We start from the raw sequence: 18,967 nt of genomic DNA on the forward strand, positions 1-18,967 counted from the left end.
CTCCTTTTGCAGCCCTGATCTTGTACCATCTATCCATGGGAGGGTCTACAATGATCGCATGCTAGTGACCACTTCCCGATCTTCCTGTCCTTCCCTCAGCCGTGCTTCCCTGTACACCCACCCAAATGGATTCTTCTTAATGCTGACTGGGATGGGTTCACCTCTGCTGCCATCCTTATCTCCCCAGTGCAAGGCAGTATCAATGTAGCTGTTCGACATGCACTGGAGCCTCAAAGAAATGGATATAGGCATGCATATTCAAATACAGAGATTTGTAAACAGGCAGAATACGGTGCTGCGGTTTGTAACACCTACATAAGACGACAAATGTCTGGCACAGTTGTTAGATTGGTTACTGCTGCTGCAATGGAAAGTTATCAAGATTTAAGTGAGTTTGAACATGGTGTTATAGTCTGTGCATGGGACATAGCATCCTCGAGGTAGCGATGAAGTGGGTATTTTCCTGTACAACCATGGCACGAGTGTACCATGAATATCAGGAATCTGGTAAAACATCAAATCTCCGACATTGCTGCGGCCATTAAAAGATCCTGCAAGGACGGGACCAATGATGACTCAAGATAATCGTTCAGCACGGCAGAAATGCAACCCTTCTGTAAATTACTGCAGCTTTAAATGCTAGTACACCAGCAAGTGTCAGCATACGAATCATTCAACGATACATCATCGATATGGGCTTTTGGAGCTGAAGTCCCACTCATGTACCCTTGACGACTGCATGACACAAAGCTTTACGCCTCGCCTGAGCCTGTCAACACTGATATTAGACTGTTGATGACTGGAAACAGGTTGCCTGATCGAATGAGTCTCGTTTCAGACTGTATCGAGTGGATGGATGTTAAAAGTATGGAGACAACCTCATGAATCCATGGACCCTGCATGTCAACAGGGGATTGTTGAAGCTGGTGGAGGCACTGTAATGATGTGGGGTATGTGCAGTTGGAGTGATATGGGACCCCTGATATGTCTTGATATGACTCTGACATATGACACGTACATAAGCATCCTGTCTGATAACATGCATCCATTCATGTCCATTGTGCATTCAGACATACTTGGACAGTTCCAGCAGAACAATGTGACATCCCACATGTCTAGAATGGCTGCAAAGTGGCTCCAGGAACTCTCTTCTGAGTTTTAAACACTTACACTGGCCACCAAACTCCCCAAACATGAACATTATTGAGCATATCTGGGATGCCTTGTAGCGTGCTGTTCAGAAGAGGTCTCCGCCCCTTTGTAGTCTTACAGATTTATGGACAGCCCTGCAGAATTCATGGTGACAATGCCCTCCAGCACTACTTCAGACATTAGTCCATTTCATGCCACGTCATGTCGCGGCATTTTTGCTTGCTCGCGGGGGCCCTAAACGATATTAGGCAGGTGTACCAATTATTTTGGCTCTTCTGTGTACGACGACAGCTATTCTTTCGGCTGCCAACCATGCCATCCCATGTGCCTCAGGATCCCCTCATCAAAAGATGATACCCTGGTGGACCCAGAGATCGCTGCAGCTATTAGAGATTGTAGGCGGGCTCTCCAATGCTATAAGCAGCACCCTTGACTGGAGCACCTCGTTACCTGTAAATGGCTCTGTGCCCATGTCTGCTGCCTCATAAAATGACAAAAGCAAGAATCCTGGAAGTAGTTTCCACCATTGGATTACGTACAGGTATGGGCAAAGATCAGAAACCTCTACGGTTTCCGGTCTCCTGCAGGTGTACCAGATATTTCCTAAGAGGGTACCGTTGCCGAACATTTTGCTGAGAATTATGCGTGCACATCTGCATTTGAGAACTAACACCCCACTCTTTCGGCTCATTTAACAGTGGGCATAGTGAACACACTTATCTTTTACTACCTGCCACCTGGAGCCATATAATGCTCCATTCAGAGAATGGGAACTATCCAGTGACCCAGACCATTGCTCTGAATGGCAAACATTAGATTATTTTAAACATTTTTCTATTTGAAGTGGAACAGATGCTTAATTGAAGACAAGCCAGTTGGAAAGTTACAGCTGGGGAACAAAATTCATTACAGAACACACACACTTGTAGAAGTAATTTCCGTGATTCTGAAAAACCTGTCATTTAGCCAACTATAGCGTTATGTGGCTGACCGCAGTGAAATAATGTAAGCTGCTGTATGTAAAACCGACCCCGAGTACAGACTGTTCGCCAATTGCACACAATTTGTTGACTGCTAGGAGCAGAATATGTTAACATGTAAAAATTAGGCAGTAAATAAATAACACATAAACTAATGCAAACAACTACTTCAAACAAGTAGATGACAATCGGTGGGTGACAGTGAGCAGTCTAGTACTTGGCTGAATTTTCGTGCTCTACCCTGTACCACTGAAATAATATTCTAGAAGTTATGGTATTCTCTTTACAAAATATGAGACCAGATTATGGAGCGTGGGCTTCATTCGGTTATAAGTCGGCCTGCCTTCCATAACAATGAACACACCGTGAATCAAAGAAAGACGGAAAATGACCACTCGTGTATGCCGTACCGACTTCCTTTGCATGCTTAATAACAAAAAACTTACCTTTTTATATGTCTTCTACTGTTTATCGAAATAACAAAGTAAGCTGATATGCACTTTTGTTACCTAAAAAGATGTATGTATTACATACAATGTAATTTTTATGTAATTTATGTAATTATAAAATACATTTTAATTACTGGCCGTGGGTGCTGAATAAAACATGAAAAGAACCAGAAGTCCAGAGTTCAAGAAAGGTTTGAAACAGATCTAGAAAGGGTGTGTGCAGCGAACGAAGTGAATGACAACTCTACACTGAACTAACTGGTCACAGTCGGCAGTGGAACTGCAGCCAAGGGAGACCAAGACAAAGATGGGAATGGGACTGAGGCTGGAATGAGACTGGCCGAAGTGGCGCTTTGGTAATGAGACCAACCGTTTCTCGTTCCCAGGAACTATAAGTAGCAAGCTGCGACCAAAGTGAACTATGAAAGACCGTTCCTTAGAAAACGTTCCTTGCTCCTTCCATTCATCTAGGTAAACGGTTCCTTTGGAGCTGTTAGTTTGTGAACGACTTATCTCTATTTCGGGCTTTTTTATATTCTGTTGTTGTTGTTGTTGTTGTTGTTGTTGTGGTCTTCAGTCCTGAGACTGGTTTGATGCAGCTCTCCATGCTACTCTATCCTGTGCAAGCTTCATCATCTCCCAGTACTTACTGCAACCTACATCCTACTGAATCTGCTTAGTGTATTCATCTCTTGGTCTCTCTCTATGATTTTTACCCTCCACACTGCCCTCCAATGCTAAATTTGTGATCCCTTGATGCCTCAGAACATGATCTACCAGCCGGTCCCTTCTTCTTATCAAGTTGTGCCACGAACTCCTCTTCTCCCCAATTCTATTCAATACCTCCTCATTAGTTACGTGATCTACCCATCTAATCTTCAGCATTCTTCTGTAGCACCACATTTCAAAAGCTTCTATTCTCTTCTTGTCTAAACTACTTGTCGTCCACGTTTCACTTCCAAACATGGCTACACTCCATACAAATACTTTCAGAAACGACTTCCTGACACTTAATCCAATACTCAATGTTAACAAATTTCCCTTCTTCAGAAACGCATTCCTTGCCATTGCCAGTCTACATTTTATATCCTCTCTACTTCGACCATCATCACTTATTTTGCTCCCCAGATAGCAGAACTCCTTTACTACTTTTAAGTGTCTCATTTGCTAATCTAATTCCCTCAGCATCACCCAACTTAATTCAACTACATTCCATTATCCTCATTTTGCTTTTGTTCGTGTTCATCTTATATCCTCCTTTCAAGACAATGTCCATTCCATTCAACTGCTCTTCCAAGTCCTTTGCTGTCTCTGACAGAATTACAATGTCATTGGTGAACCTCAAAGTTTTTATTTATTCTCCATGGATTTTAATACCTACTCCAAATTTTTCTTTTGTTTCCTTTCCTGCTTGCTCAATATACAGATTGAATAACATCGGGGAGAGGCTACAACCCTGTCTCACTCCCTTCCCAACCACTGTTTCCCTTTCGTGCCCCTCGACTCTTATAGCTGCCATCTGGTTTCTGTACAAATTGTAAATAGCCTTTCGCTCCCTGTGTTTTACCCCTGCCACCTTTAGAATTTGAAAGAGAGTAGTCTGGTACTGTAGTAAATAATGATGACTGTAGTGAGTAGATATGTATTTGATTCTCATTTTTCAAAAGCCTAAGTGGTGCAAAGTTTGGAATGCTGCAAGAATAACACTGAGTAAAAAAGCTAGTAATATAGATAAAAAATAAAGGACATGCAGGTATTACTTTACAGATAGATTAAAAAAAAAGAGTTTGGGCATACATGACTGCTATGCAGAAAAATCTGTTAAAGTACTGGAAATTATAATTCTTCTTTTTAAAGTTGAACATTGTTTACACTGTCCAAAACCACTTATCATAGACTCCCATCAGATACTTCCTTGGGAAATTTACCAAGGAGTGGTTCATATGCATTCACACACAATCCTAGGGAATAAAAAGGTGTAGGTGTATGGTTTCTGTCATCCTCGGAAAGTGAAAGAAATCACTTGGCATGGGATATGAAGGAAATTAGGGTTTAATGTCCTTCTGATGATGTCATAAGTGAGGTCTGGGCTGTTAGGTGAATATGGAAGTCTTGTGGTCTCACAACCTTTCAAGACATACCTGTGTATTTGCTGTCCTGTTAGGAGATCAGTAATGATGTTAAATAAGATCTTATTCATTTTATTCTCATGGACTGCTTACATAGGGGTACTGCAGTATATCCATCTGTGGTTACATTTATACCTTAAAGTGCGTAATGGAGCAATGTGTCCACTAGTTGTGAAGAAAATGCCAAGCACCCTTTTACCTATGTTCTTCCTTAACTTTTGTTGTGAGAGTCTGACACCAAAAAGGTCCCTTTTTGTTTTTGGATAAAATAAAATTACTGTAACCACATTTCTTCAATACCAATTAGAATTTTGAATATTTGTTGTAACCCACTGGAACTAAATCCATTAACCACTCACTAACAAAGCTCAAAATGCTTAGTCTTTTGGTTTTGCATGACCCAGTGTTGTCTGTAGTGACTGATTTGACATAATGATTTTCGTATATAACATCTGAGACATGCCTATCAGTACAACCCAAAATACACCAGTTGTGTTGGTAGGTGCATTCTCTACCAATAACTCTTTCAACATCTAGTGCATTTCTTTTGGTAAAAACTGTTTTTGGTTGCTTGGATTCACTTTCATAATTAAGTCAGTTTCTTTTATACCTGAATTCATTGAATCAACAAAATACCATGGTCATGGAAGGAAAATCCAAAAATACTAAATTTAATCAACCAAAACTTGTTGCAGCCTTTTAGCAGTTTTGAAATCTTTAATGATCTCACAGGAGTGCTACTGTTCAAAGCCCATGACGGATAGCAGCTTAATAATGAGAGGAGCACTACAGTGCAAACATCTTTTGCCACTGATGATGGTCAAAACTTGCAAATATTGCTTGGACTGGAACATTGTTAATGTGGGTCTTTCTTGAAAGAGCAACAATGAACATGTAGGTAATTTTTAAACTTAGTGTTATCCTTTTGTTGCACGAATGTGTATGAGAATACCGAAGGCATAACACCACTGGAATGAGATTGTACTTAATGCAAGGGAAGTCATACAAAAATTGTTGAAAATATCAAGCTAGTTTTAAGAATGTAGTGATATGAAAAAACTGATAATCACTGCTCTTACACATAGTTGAGGTGACAAAAGTAGTTAGAAAGAAGAAATAAATTAAAAAAAGAACCAATAAGCAAGTCCTTTGGTCCCCGCTCTTCTTAGAAAAGGATATGCCATTTTAAGCTGTTTCCTTCACGAGAATAAACATTTTGGAGTGATAACCTATGTAGAAGAATAAAGATTATGGGATGTTAATCCGCAGTGTTCCACTACGACTTTGCACTCTTTCAAATTTTATTGCCTATTTTTGAACTGTCTTGATTACCAACAATATTTTCTTCTGTGAGCTGCATTGACAAATGAAATTTTGCTCGAACAGTCCACAGGTATACTGCCGGTTCATAGTGTCCAACGGGCACAATATTTCGGTTAACTCAGTTCGTCAGCACACCTAACGATGGCGACATGTCTGATCACCGAAATATTGTGCCCGTTGGACACCATGAACCGGCAGTATATCCGTGGACTGTTCGAGCAACAAATATGCTGGGAGAAACTGAAGAATCACAAATGAAATTTTGTTAGTGGCATGCATTTGCCTTTCTTTTCTGTCCATACTTCTTTTATTCTTTTGTTGTGGGCTTCTTTTCTTTCTTGACACCATGCTGTACTAGCCTCCTTCTTTGGTTTCTCTTCTTGGTCAACTTTCCACTTGTGAATTTTGGATCTGAAGATTTCCCTGTTTCGGATATCCTCTGGTGTAATTCCTGCTAGTTTCAGATCTGTTTTGATTTTGCCAATCCATTTCATTGGGCCGGTTTTAGATTTACTCCTGTTATCGTAGAATTCGACTACTTGCTTTGTAAGTCTGTCCGGATTCATTCTTTTGATGTGTCCATAGAATCTTAATCTGTGTTTCTAATGTCACTGTGAATATTAGAGTATTATTTGATTTCCTGTTTGCTTCTGTGCTGATACTGTTCATCTACAAGTTTTGGCCCTAACATTTTTCTTATGATCTTCCGTTCCATTTTCTGAATGTTTTCTATGTCTGTTTTCCTGTTTAATATTAGTGTCTCTGATCCCTACAGGCATTCTGGTTTTATGACGGTATTGTAATGTCATGGTTTTGTGTGCTTGGAGACACATTTCTTATTGTAGATATTTTGAGTGAGTCTGTAAGCAGTGTCCATCTTTTGGCATCTGACTTCGTTGGCTTTCGTTTATATTCCATTTTCCTGAATCGTTTCGCCGTGATATTGAAATTGTGGGACTAGTTTAATTTTGCCATATTTTGTCTCCATGAATTTTGGTGCTTGTTTGTTGCAAGTCATATATTCTGTTGTTTCAAAAGATACTTGCAGGCCGACTTTTTCCACAGTTTCTTTCAGGAGTTCAAATCTGGTTTTTGGCTGTTGAAACATCGTGAGTTAAGATGGCTAGATCGTCTGCAAATGCTAAGCAATTTACTGTTCATTTTCCTCTACCGAGAGTAATTAGATGGTCAATCTTGAGGACTGATTTCAGTTTGTGCCATTCTTGTATCACCTTCTCAAGGATGCAGTTTAACAGTAGTGGAGAGAGACCATCTCCTTGTCTTACTCCTGTTTTGATCAGAAAAGGTTGAGATTTCCCCCATAAATTTGACTTCAGATTTTGTGTCTATCAATGTCTGTTGTAGGATTGCAAGTGTTTTCAGATCTAAACCCTATTCTTTTAATATTTGGAATAATGATTGATGATCAACTGAATCGTAGGCTTTTTTAAAGTCAACAAATGTGCAAACTACATCTTTGCCACTTGTTCTCTGATGTCTTAAGATTAGTTTTAAGTTCAGAGTTTGCTCTGGGTATGAATGACCTTGTTTGAATCCTGCCTCATATTCTCTAATTTTTGGTTCTAGTTGCTGTTGTGCTCTATTGAGAGGACACTGGGATGGAATTTTGTAAGCTACTGATATCAATGAGATTCCCCTATAATTGCTTACATCTGATCTATCTCCTTTCTTATGTAGAGGATGAATTAATACATTTTTCCAGTCGTCTGGAATTCATTCTGTTTGCCAAATGTCTTGTATTATTTTGGTGATTTCTTTTATAGTATTTGGACCTGCTGATTTGAGGATTTCCACTATGATTACATCTTCACCTGCAGCTTTATTGTTTTTAAGATGTTTGATCTGTTTGATGATTTCCTCTACATCCGGTGATGGTGAGTTTGGGTTTGTGGATTCAGGTTCCTGAGGCAGAAATCTTTGTGTTGTTTCTGGGCAGTTCAGCAGTTTTTCAAAATATCTTGAGAGTTCTTTGCAATTTTCGTGACTGTTCAGTGCAAATTGCCCATTTCCTTCCTTGAAGCAAAAATTTTGCAGCGGATATCCTGTGAGTTTTGTTTTGAAATTCTTGTAAAAATTTCGCATGTTGTTTCTTTCAAAGTCTTTCTCGATTTCAAGTAGCTGGTCCTTTTCGAATTTCCTTTTGGTCTTTCTGATTAATTGGGCTGTCTCTTTCCTCACTGCTGAGAATGTTTTGTAATTCTTCTTAGTCTTTCTGCTGTTCCAATTACTGTATGCTTTCTGTTGAGATTGGATTGCTTGTTCACATTCTTCGTTCTACCAAGGGTGTTTTTTTTCTTTTTTGTGGAGGTATCTGTGTTTGTGCGGTTTTGATTAGTTTTCTTCTGAGTTTCTTCCAATTGTCAGAGGGCTTTTTCTCTAATTCTTCTGTGAAAGATGGTTGGATCTGGCTAGTGTCAAATTTTGGGATTAGTGACTTCCTTTTTGTGAACCTCTGAGGTTTTAACTATAGTTTGATTCTTGTTAGGTAATGGTCTGAGTCTACATTTGCACCCTTTCTTGCTTGAATATTCATGATTTCTTTGTGGTTTGGATAGGAAATTGCTACAGGTCAATTTTGAATTCACCAATGAGTGAGTTGGGTGATCTCCATGTCCTTTGTTTTGATTAGTTTCTTCTTGAAATACGTTAACGTGATTTTAAGGTTGAATATGCCACAGAATTTGACCAACCTCTATTCATTTCGATTAGTCCATTTATGTGCTGGGAAGTTTCCTATTATTTTCCTGTATTTTCTTTCTTTGCCTGGCTGCACATTGAAATCACCTAGTAAGATTTTTACATGGTTTTGTGGAAATTTGGATACAATTTCTTCTATTGTTTTCCATGATTTGTCTACCTTTGCATGATTTGTTTTATTGTGGTCATTGATAGGCATGTGTACATTGATCAGTGTGTATGTTTTGTTTGCACACTTTAGGGTGATTGTTATTGGTCTATTATTTACAGGCTTCATGTGAGTTACCGAGTTGAGTATGCTCTTTTTGACTGCAAAAGCAACTCCTAAATGTGGTGTATTTTTGAGAATCTGTTTGTCTGTTTTGCTTTTGAAAAGTCTGTAACTCCCGAAATCCATTGCGTTTTCATCTGTCAGTCTTGTTTCTTGGAGTGCCAGTATTTCCAATTTTTGTTCATTAAGGATTTTCTCTAGTTCATACAACTTCCCTATCCATAAGAGAGAATATATATTTAATGAGCCGAAAAATGTTTTGGTATTTGGGCAAAGTTGGCCAGAGGTCTCCAACTCCCTCTGTATGTGTGTCAAGCCACACTCCCCAGAATCTAATAGTCTGGTTGTGCTGTTGATGGCAGCAGTGGATTGGTTACCACCTATGGGTGCAAATTTGTTTCCTGTCACACTTCATAGTACTTGATCATCACAATTTTTGGACCGTAGTCCAGTTTCATAGGACTGGAGTGTATAGTTCCAGGACATACATTTCCAGCTGCACCTCTGGTGATCAGATGGTGACCACTTTGCCGCTTGTTGCAAGTCAGATGCAGAGTGGATTTAAGTCAGTTCATACACCCTCTCTGCTGTTGGGGTTTCCCCCTCTTCTGCCTTCATGACCGTTGACCATTTTCCTCATTCCGTCGGTTGATCTGCGGATGCTTATTTGGCTATGCCTTATTCACACCTGTCCTGCATATCTACAGGAATTCCCCTATCAGCCATTGGGACGCACCATGTTGGGGTTAAGGGCCCCCATCCCAGTGTCGTATGCAGAGTTATGCCTAGCTCTTACTCAGTTCAGAGCTAGACCCCCACATAAGCTGACCGGGCATGGAAATGAAATTTTGTATTACGTGTTTGTGTCTTGCTCCTTTTACTGAACCTGAAAATTGGAAGTGAATTATTATTTTAAAAACAAGTGGTTAATATTTTGAGATGGATGGCCCCATTCATGAATATTCTTGATGTAACTATGGATTGACAATTGTTACCTTCAACCAGTATTGTTGAAAAATGTGATTTTTCCCTTCTTTAACTTTGTGTCATCTATAAAATACTCTGTAACAATACCAACATTGCTTGTACCAGGTGTATGTGAAAACTGTAGCTGTGCTATTATGTCTGATGACAAAAAAACAATTTCTTAGAACAAGAAGCAGATGCTGAAGTGGAAAGACAAAGAAAAGAGCGTGAAAGGCAACAGAAACAAGATGTTATGACTTTGGGTGAAACACGTGAACAGATATCACAACTTGAGACTCGACTCGCTCAACTTAAAGATGAGAAGCACCAACTTTTTCTGCAGCTGAAGAAAGTACTGAATGAAGACGATCGCCGAAGACAGCTAGTCAAAGAATCTAGGTGACTCACTTTTTTTTATCAATGTGTAACATCTCTCTAAAATAAATAAGTAGTAAGACATGATTTTTTTAAATGTTTGATGATATAGGGACCTGATGGTTCTTCCATTTTATTTCAAACAAAAGATGTCATGTTAGTTACAAATACTCTCATCTTACATAATGATATGGCCGTTTAAGAGAGTAGTCAAAATTTTTATTTATTTATTTATTGGTGTGTGTGTGTGTGTGGGGGGGGGGGATAATATATTGTCTAGTTGTCTGAGCTGAAGAAGAAAAACTGTACAGATTTTTCTCTTGACATGATTTGGATACAATTTTGAAAGCTGGACGAAAGTGTTCAACTTTTGTCTGCATGCCAGCTTACCGTCCAACATTTACGTTCTGTGTTGAATGATTGCCTGTTCATACAATTATTTGAATTATAACCAGGCTTTTCTGGTATAATATTAATTTTGGTATTAACAGTTTTTAAATTTTAGTTATGATATAAAGTCTGAAACTGTTTACAGTAATACTTATTAGTATTTTAATATGTCAATGAACTGTGGAAAAGTTTTTTATATGGTTATATCTTATCTAGCTTAAATCACAAACTTTTGTCGACTGTGTTTGATATTTGTAAAATGTAAACTTTCACAGCTGGAGTTGTTACAATTAATAAAATATTCCAGGCTATTATGCCGCAGTCAAAGGGATTTCACTTTAAAACCCGATGTTTTGTCCCCATCTGCGGAGGACATTATCAAGGGGGACTGTACATAGCTTTGTTGAAGGTCTGATTCACACCCCAGCTTGCTACTGACTACAGCAAAATTCCACTTCTGAGAGCTTCCACACAGTGGCGTGACATCACCTGTTTTGAATACATTGTAGCTTTGTGGAATGTCAGATTCACACCTCGGCTCACTACTGAGTACAGCAAAATTCTACTTCCACGCAGTGGTTTGATGTCACATGTTTAGTGGCGAAGTGTGCGTGGGTACTACAAAAAGAACTGTCAAAAAACAACCCTAAGTGCACAAATGCAATTGCAGAAGAGGTGAGATTGCCAGATTAACTGTTGCGCAATATGCTTTACAGACAGGAGACCACCAGATTCGTTTTGTTAGGTCTCAAGTATTGGTAGCCACAAGTGGATACCACGAAAAGCTATACAGAGAGGCCTTAGAGAATGTGAAACACCCCAGGAATTTCAGTAGGAAGGAGGAGGCATGAAACTGAGGAAATTTGGATTCCAGTGCTGAAGATGATGTGTACCAGTCTTCCACGATGGGATGATAGTAACAGCGAACAATGTCAGTTGATATGGGCCAATTGTGCTTGTGTATTCAGAACATGTGACATCACGCCATTGCACGGAAGCTTGCGGAAGCGGAACTTTTCTGCAGTCAGTAGTGAGCCGAGGTGTGAATTGGACATTCAGCAAAGCTATGATCCCCCTTGCGAATGTCCTCTGCAAATGGGGATGAAGCATCAGTTTTAAAGTGAAATCCCTTCGACCACAGCATAATAGTCTGGAATATTTTATCAATTGTAATTGTTTGCTATGTCACAACTTGATTAAGCTTTACTCAATGACTAAAATATGAATATCACTGCAGTTGTGCCAGGTTGAAGAAACATTTTGGTGCATTTCATTGTTTGCTACATCTGTCTCACTTTTTTTCAGACAGTAGATTCAAGATCTGTGAAAGTTAGTAGTTTTAATAGACTTGTCACTAACAAGTTTGGATTTATACACATTGTAATCTTCCTTGACCTGAAACGAACAATCATCCGACTTAGCAGCCACACTGTTGGAAATCACAAATGTGGACCTGGGTTTTTACTCACAGCAAAAAGATTGGATTTGATTCTAATTACAGATATTAGGCTCTTGATATTGAACAACAGTTCTTTGATGACATTGAAGAAAAGAAGTCACCTTGGAAGCAAATTTTTTTGCGAGGCGGTATCTTTCCAGCACTGGTTAATGATTTCTTTCATCTTCTGTGCTCCCTGAATTATACTTCATTGTTCCCAAATCAGCGTGTGAATCCAAACTCAGATGGAGAAAGTAGTATGAAAGACTGAAGTAGGCATAGCTTCTCAGGAATAACAACACTACAGAAAGTCCAGAATGGAATGCAATAATATAATGAAAAGGATAGTTGCTACTCATCATATAGCGTATAGCGGAGATGCTAAGTCGCAGAAAGGCGCAACATAAAGTCTGTAAGAAAGTTAGCTGATCCCAGCTGCCAGAAACTGTGGTTGTGTGTGTGAGAGAGTTTGTTTGTGTGTGTGTGTGTGTTTGTTTGTATGTGTTTTCTACTGCAGGGAGAGGACTTTTATACCTGAAAGCTTTAATATTTCAGCAGTCTTTCTCATTGTGCAAGTCTGTGGCTCAACGCCTCCTCTGTATGGTGAGTAAGCAGTCCATCCTTTCCACATTGTTGTTATTCCATCCTGGACTTTTCATTGTTTCATAGCTACGCCAGGTTTTACACACATGAAACCATTATGGTGAATTTGAAGAGACTGTGAATAAATTTCAGTTGCGTTCATCATTTACACGTAACGTATATTTATGTTAAATTTCACATTGTTTTTTTTATAGTTATCTCCATGTAACTTAAATTTCGTCCTTTGTTCTTGATTTTACAGTGACATGATGAGTATGCATGCATATCCGGCAATGGCTTTAGGAGGCCATCCACAAATATTTCTGCAACAAAACATCCCTCTGGCAGGCCGTGCACCGATCTACAAAGTTGCTCCACCACATGGACAGCATACACTTTTGCCTGCGGTAACAGAAATTGTCATGTTTGTTACCTTTCTTCTTTCTTCTTTCTCCTTTTTACATGTAAGAGATGTGAGGTACACTGCAATCCAGAAAGTTTGAGACTGGGTTCATAAAAACTAGAGAAACTTTAAGATTGTGGTTTCAGCACTCCATACGTTCTACAATCTCCCCCCACTTGAGTAAAACACATATATAATATTCATACGCCCATGTGAAATGGTCACAAAAATCTCTCTTTGGGATACTGTTCAATTTGCTTGCCACATTGGCCTTGGTTGACCCTTCAAGTGAATTTCTGCACTTTGTTGTTTTGTGGTAGCTTGGTGTTGATAACACTAAGTCTTGTCACTAGTGATGATTTTTTTCCGGAAAAAGAGTTGTCTGCATGTCGCATTTCAATCAAGTCATGGCATGTGTCCATGTGCCTTTGATTTTGTTCAAAAGTGAAGGCAGGGCAGGTTTTGCATGCACAGTTTTCTCTTCCTGTAGATTGTGGAGAATGTCTGGAACACTTGATTTAGGGATTTTTCTCCACTGTGATTGGTGACACACAACTATTGCACACATAGTACTTGACTATGACTGGTTGCATGCACATCTGCTGTTTACAGTTGTTAGTTCAAGCTGCTGCCATAGTTATTTCACTGATATCGCTTATATGGTAGGAATAGAATCATCTTAGAATATTTTGGAGGATGTTGTGCATACAGAGAGAGTTTTTTTATTACTATTTAGCTGCAAAATCCACGACGACGTATTGCAGACATTCATTTTCTTGCCATAAGTAATTATGTTTCAATAATTGTGGTACAGAGAAGAATTTTCAGGAAAAAATATGACAGCAGAGACCAACTAATATTCATACATCAATGATTTAATTCTGTGAGACATTTATCCAAAAAGTTTTATAAGTATTTTTTAACTTGAAGGAAATGATGCAACTTTGTAAAAAGATGCTGCTTTTATAGGTATGCATTTGAGCTGCTGTTTTAGTAGCTATTACCTAGTACTGCATCATAACCTTGAGCAGCGAGAAAAGATTGTTATTAAATTATGTGTTCCGATACTCAATCACAGATAACCACTTTTCATTGGTAGTGCATTACTATTTACACAATCAGAGCACCCCCCTGGATTGACTGTAAACTTCAATATATCAAGAGCCTCTTCGTATCCTTTCCAATGCATACAAAGGCTCTGCTGTGACACTGTTGGACCAGCATTAGGGGAGAATGTGTATATTGAAGAGTATGGCTTATAGCTTCAAGACTGTTGCTGAGGTGGAAGTTTTCGCCTCGTTTTGTAACAGAATATATTCTGTGTCAGTTGTGTGTGCCAAGTTAAATAAGAGTTTAGGATCCAAGTACAAAACAGTTGCCGCTCAGTACACAATTTCAAGTTACCGCATAATAATCAGAGCAGTCTATATTTGACAAAAGAGTAGAAAATTATAAATGTAACATGCCTATATAAGACTTGCGGGTAATTTTGTAGCCATATGTCTCTGAGCAACTTGCTAAATTTTTTTTTCCACGAGTATGTAGTAATGAGTTCTGGATGTCACCCAATGATCAAAGCCATGTGGTAATTTTTTATACCATATGTTTTAATTGTGTACACTATAGTTTACCTGTGGTTAGTTTTATCATTAGCCATAAATACAATTATGAGTAAACTTACTGAGTTGTCAGTGTGAGAACACTAAGGTCCTTGAAGAGGTCCCCACAAAAAGTGTTGAGAAATATATATGTTTCTAGTCATCAGTTCATTATAATTGCAATATTAAGTGAGCAGAGGTGTTGTAAGTCAATTCGCTTTAATTTGTTGTACCTCTAGACAAAGAAAAACTGTAGATACAGTGTTTTATAAAATATAAGGCCATTAATGTAAGTTTTTGTAACCAGTATGTTATTTATTCTGGATCATCGTTATTGCTGGAGCACATTATGAGGTTGCTGTTAATTAAAACTGCTGTGGCTAGGCAAGAGGGTGCTTGGATCTGGGTGACAAGGATAAAACCAATGAAATGATTGTATGGCATTGATGGCTGGGAGTCCCCACTTGGGGAAATTTGGCCGTTGAGTTTTAAGTCTTTTCAGTTAACACCACTTTGGGTGACTTGAGTGGTGGTGTTGACGATGACGACGACAACACAACACCCAGGCCTTGAGTGGAGAAAATCTCCGATGCAGCTGTGAATCGATCCCAGATCCTGTGCATAGTAGTCAGATTCGCTGACCGTTCAGCTAAGGTGCAGACAGATAAAGTCAATGTTTGGCTAGGAAAGAAATCTTTTATGTGATGTCATCGACTGCCTCTCATTGTTCAGAGCACTCCTGTTATTTTTTATTAATCATTTTGCCTATATCATTCAAACCATTTCTTTGTTATTGTTACTAAGAGCACTGTGGTATTTTGTTATAACACAGTTTGTGCATTCTGAGAGATACAAACTACTTGAAATGCATGTGTGTGTGCTTACATCCGCGTGTTTACTTCGTCTACAGACCAGTGTAAGCCGCCGCTCATTCAGAGATAAGTTCTGTTTCAAGTACTTAGTAGTTTCTTTCAGCACAACTGACAAGGAGAGGTTCCCTCAGCTAGGATCAACTTTTTGAAACTTCCTATGTGGTAGTGTGGGTCAGGGTCCCAGGTATCGTACACTGCAGCCAATCACCCTATTGGGCCCTCGTTTGCAAATAATGCACAAAATTTTATATTTCTTATGATTGACTAGAGCCTTGAAATTAGCACTAACAAACATATAGGCAGTGCTGTAGTGCAGCACTTAAGTTAATCACTGATATGCTGGAGGTTCTGGGTTTGAATCCTACCAAGTGTTCTTTCCTTTCATTTTTACATCTGTATCAAAATGACTGTGATCATTATTTTTATTCAGTTACTTGGTTTAAATATAATTTTTTGCTTTTAATCCTGGGCTGCCTCATTTGAATCGTTATATTAATTTTTTTTTATTTGCTCTCATTTTTTGTACTGGATTTGATTCTTTCTTCATTTGGAATCTTTGTAATTTTAAATTTTTTAATGTATTTACTTCAGTTTAATTTCTTCCTTTTTGTTACTTTATATTTTCATGCATGTTATTACAGTCAATATTTTTATTAGTATTTTGCTTGAATTTTGTTTTATTTATAAATCTTATTTTGCTGCAATCTTTATCTGTGCTGTTATGTCAAAAATGTGAGAAGAATTTCTGTTTTAAATGGTTGCATGGCGATTATTATCCAAAATAAACTTTAGGCCATGACCCCCCCCCCCCCCCCCCTTTCCCCATTTCGCTAACAGTCACAAGTTTACTCATGCTGTAAGATTTTCTTTAAATTGTGGACATACCTGTCAAAAATATGTCTTATGGAAGCAAGTATCTCAAGCTTCCATCTTTCTTGCCAGGTTGGGCTATCATGAAATCAATGCTCCTCAAAAATAATAAAACCTGAAAGAAAGCATGGCCACTCTTAGATGTGTCATTCCAGTGTCATCCTTTGTCCACAACTCTTCCACATTTACCATTGGTATTTTTTTCAGGCAGATTTGAATAAGGATACTTATAATGGCCGATAATTCTTCTCGGGTTAGATCAGTGCAAGTTTGGGGTTGCATGTACACTGGGCATAATTTTTCAATTTTTGAATTAATGTGTCTTAAATTTCATGAATCATGTTTAAATCAAAACATTTTTGAAAATGTATCAGTTGGAGATACAGTCTCTTACTATTCTTTTTGTACCAGGTAAAATTTTTACTGTATTTTTTCCTTTATTTTTTCCCCTTATTTTTTGAGATTTCAATAAATTAAATTTTCACCATTTTGTAACTTTACCCTTCTCAACATAAAAATTTTCAGCCTGTGTTTCAGATTCGTTTCCATCACTACCTTCAACTTCAGTTTCAGAATCATTGTCAGCATTTGTTATTTTTTCCTTACTCAAATTGTAATCATTTCACTCAAAATTTTGAGTTGGTTGATTTTGAACTTTTGTTTCATTCTCTTCTTCTTCCAATTCTTGCAAATTTCAAGGAATATCCTCAAGTTTTGACAGCACACCTAATGAAAAACAATCTGACGTGCACTATTCCACTCACTAACATTAAAAATAAGAAAAACAAAAAGAATTGTACTTAACATTGTGTAAAAAAACTTCTTGAGGGTGAAAATAAACACGTCCGAAAACAATCAGAACGAGAGTGGTCGTGCATTTTTTCTCATACAACAGCCAGGCATGTACTAAATAAATTGTTTATGATGGGTGGAGAGGGGCAGGTGGCAAAAAGTGTGTTGTTGCAAGGAATACTTGATGCCAATAATCCAGAAAGGTGACCATAAGTGGTGGATAGTTAAAACAAGCCAGGTGCTCTACAAAACACAGTGGTGCAAATGGTGGAGGGTTAGTATTTGAATTACAGCCCAACATGACAAGTTTAACATAGTATGAAGTGCCGGCCTCTAAGCTTTCCAAAGAGAGATGAATTATCGAAAGGTGATGACATTTTATAAATGTGTTAATTTTGAAGCTAAATGATTCATCAGATTATATATCAATTTGTATACTGTTATTGTTTGTAGTGCTATTAATTTCTCACACAAGCTGTGGCAGTTATCAAAGTAAATCAGTATTATCTGCAGTTAAATTGCTTCTCAATCTGTTTTTTAGATATTTACATGCAGCACATATCTGTAATTACAGTTTGTTAGAAACGTGTCTTTTCTTTATTAACTTGTGAGAATATAAACTGAAGATTATACAATTATATTATTATAGATGTCAAAGACAGTACCCCGATGTTTATTACGTAATTTGTAGGTTTTGTACGCTGACAAGTGAGTGTGAAAACTTACAGTGAAGAAACCAGTATACAGCAAATAGTGTTGTTCTGTCTGATTCAAGACCTGATCCAGTATTGAAGTATTCAGTACAGGACCTAAGCATTTTAATAGCCAGATAAAATGGCTCACGATCAATGTGAACCAACATACCTGAATGCTGAAGGTGTCACTGAATTGCGGTAATTTTCATACCTGGAACCATCAACCATATGACCAACTTGGCTGGTGGTCACTGAACACCCAGACACAAGTGGAGCATCATGTCAGCCATCAAGAGAATACGACACAACTGTGAAGATATGATACAGACAAAGAGTGCTATTCTAACTGGATCCAAGGACGATTTCATAAAATAAGTTATAGTTGGTTTCCTTCCTGGGGAGGGGTGCTGTGGTGGTTCCAGCATGACATACTTCCTGCATGAGGAACTGGCAACATAAATACGGGGATTTTTCAGACACTGTGGTGGACTACCTGTGTTAAGAATGTCAGTCTGCACCTAACTGGTGACCTGGCTGGGTGGAAGTTCTATGCACAACTCTGTATGTAGTTGTTTATATAAACCTGAGTGCTACAAAATATCATCTTAAGTGTACATGTACCTTCCTGTCCATTAATTGAAATCAAGTTTTAGAGAAACTGGTATTTGGCAGAACTTTGGCCACTGACATGGAAGACTTATCTGTATGCAGGAAAGTGGAAGAGTATTCTGTAGGACAAAAAATATTCCTTTAGCTAATATTCAGTACTGTCATGTCCAATTGATGGAGCTGAATCTATAGTTGGTCAGTATCAGAGGTTTAAAATCTTCTATACATGGTGATATGGTAATGCAGTGTGTAATCCATTGGTAGCACTTCATTGCTAAAAATAAGAGGATTTGGATGAATGTCTTCACTATCTCATCAGTAATGTTAACAGAATAAAAGTGCATTCTTTGAAGGA

General features: G+C 38.3%; 1 protein-coding gene across 1 annotated transcript in view; it reads left to right on the forward strand.

Annotated features, from left to right (window-relative positions):
• LOC124545132 (G protein pathway suppressor 2) overlaps window positions 1-18,967 on the forward strand; it is a 109,290-nt gene that overhangs the window by 14,961 nt on the left and 75,362 nt on the right. The window contains exons 2-3 of the mRNA XM_047123958.1: window positions 10,174-10,387; window positions 13,036-13,180. Of these exons, the coding sequence (XP_046979914.1) occupies window positions 10,174-10,387; window positions 13,036-13,180 (359 nt within the window). The remainder of the gene's footprint in view (window positions 1-10,173; window positions 10,388-13,035; window positions 13,181-18,967) is intronic.

This window comes from Schistocerca americana, chromosome 8 (assembly GCF_021461395.2).
Source record: "Schistocerca americana isolate TAMUIC-IGC-003095 chromosome 8, iqSchAmer2.1, whole genome shotgun sequence".
Taxonomy (NCBI): Eukaryota; Metazoa; Arthropoda; class Insecta; order Orthoptera; family Acrididae; genus Schistocerca; species Schistocerca americana.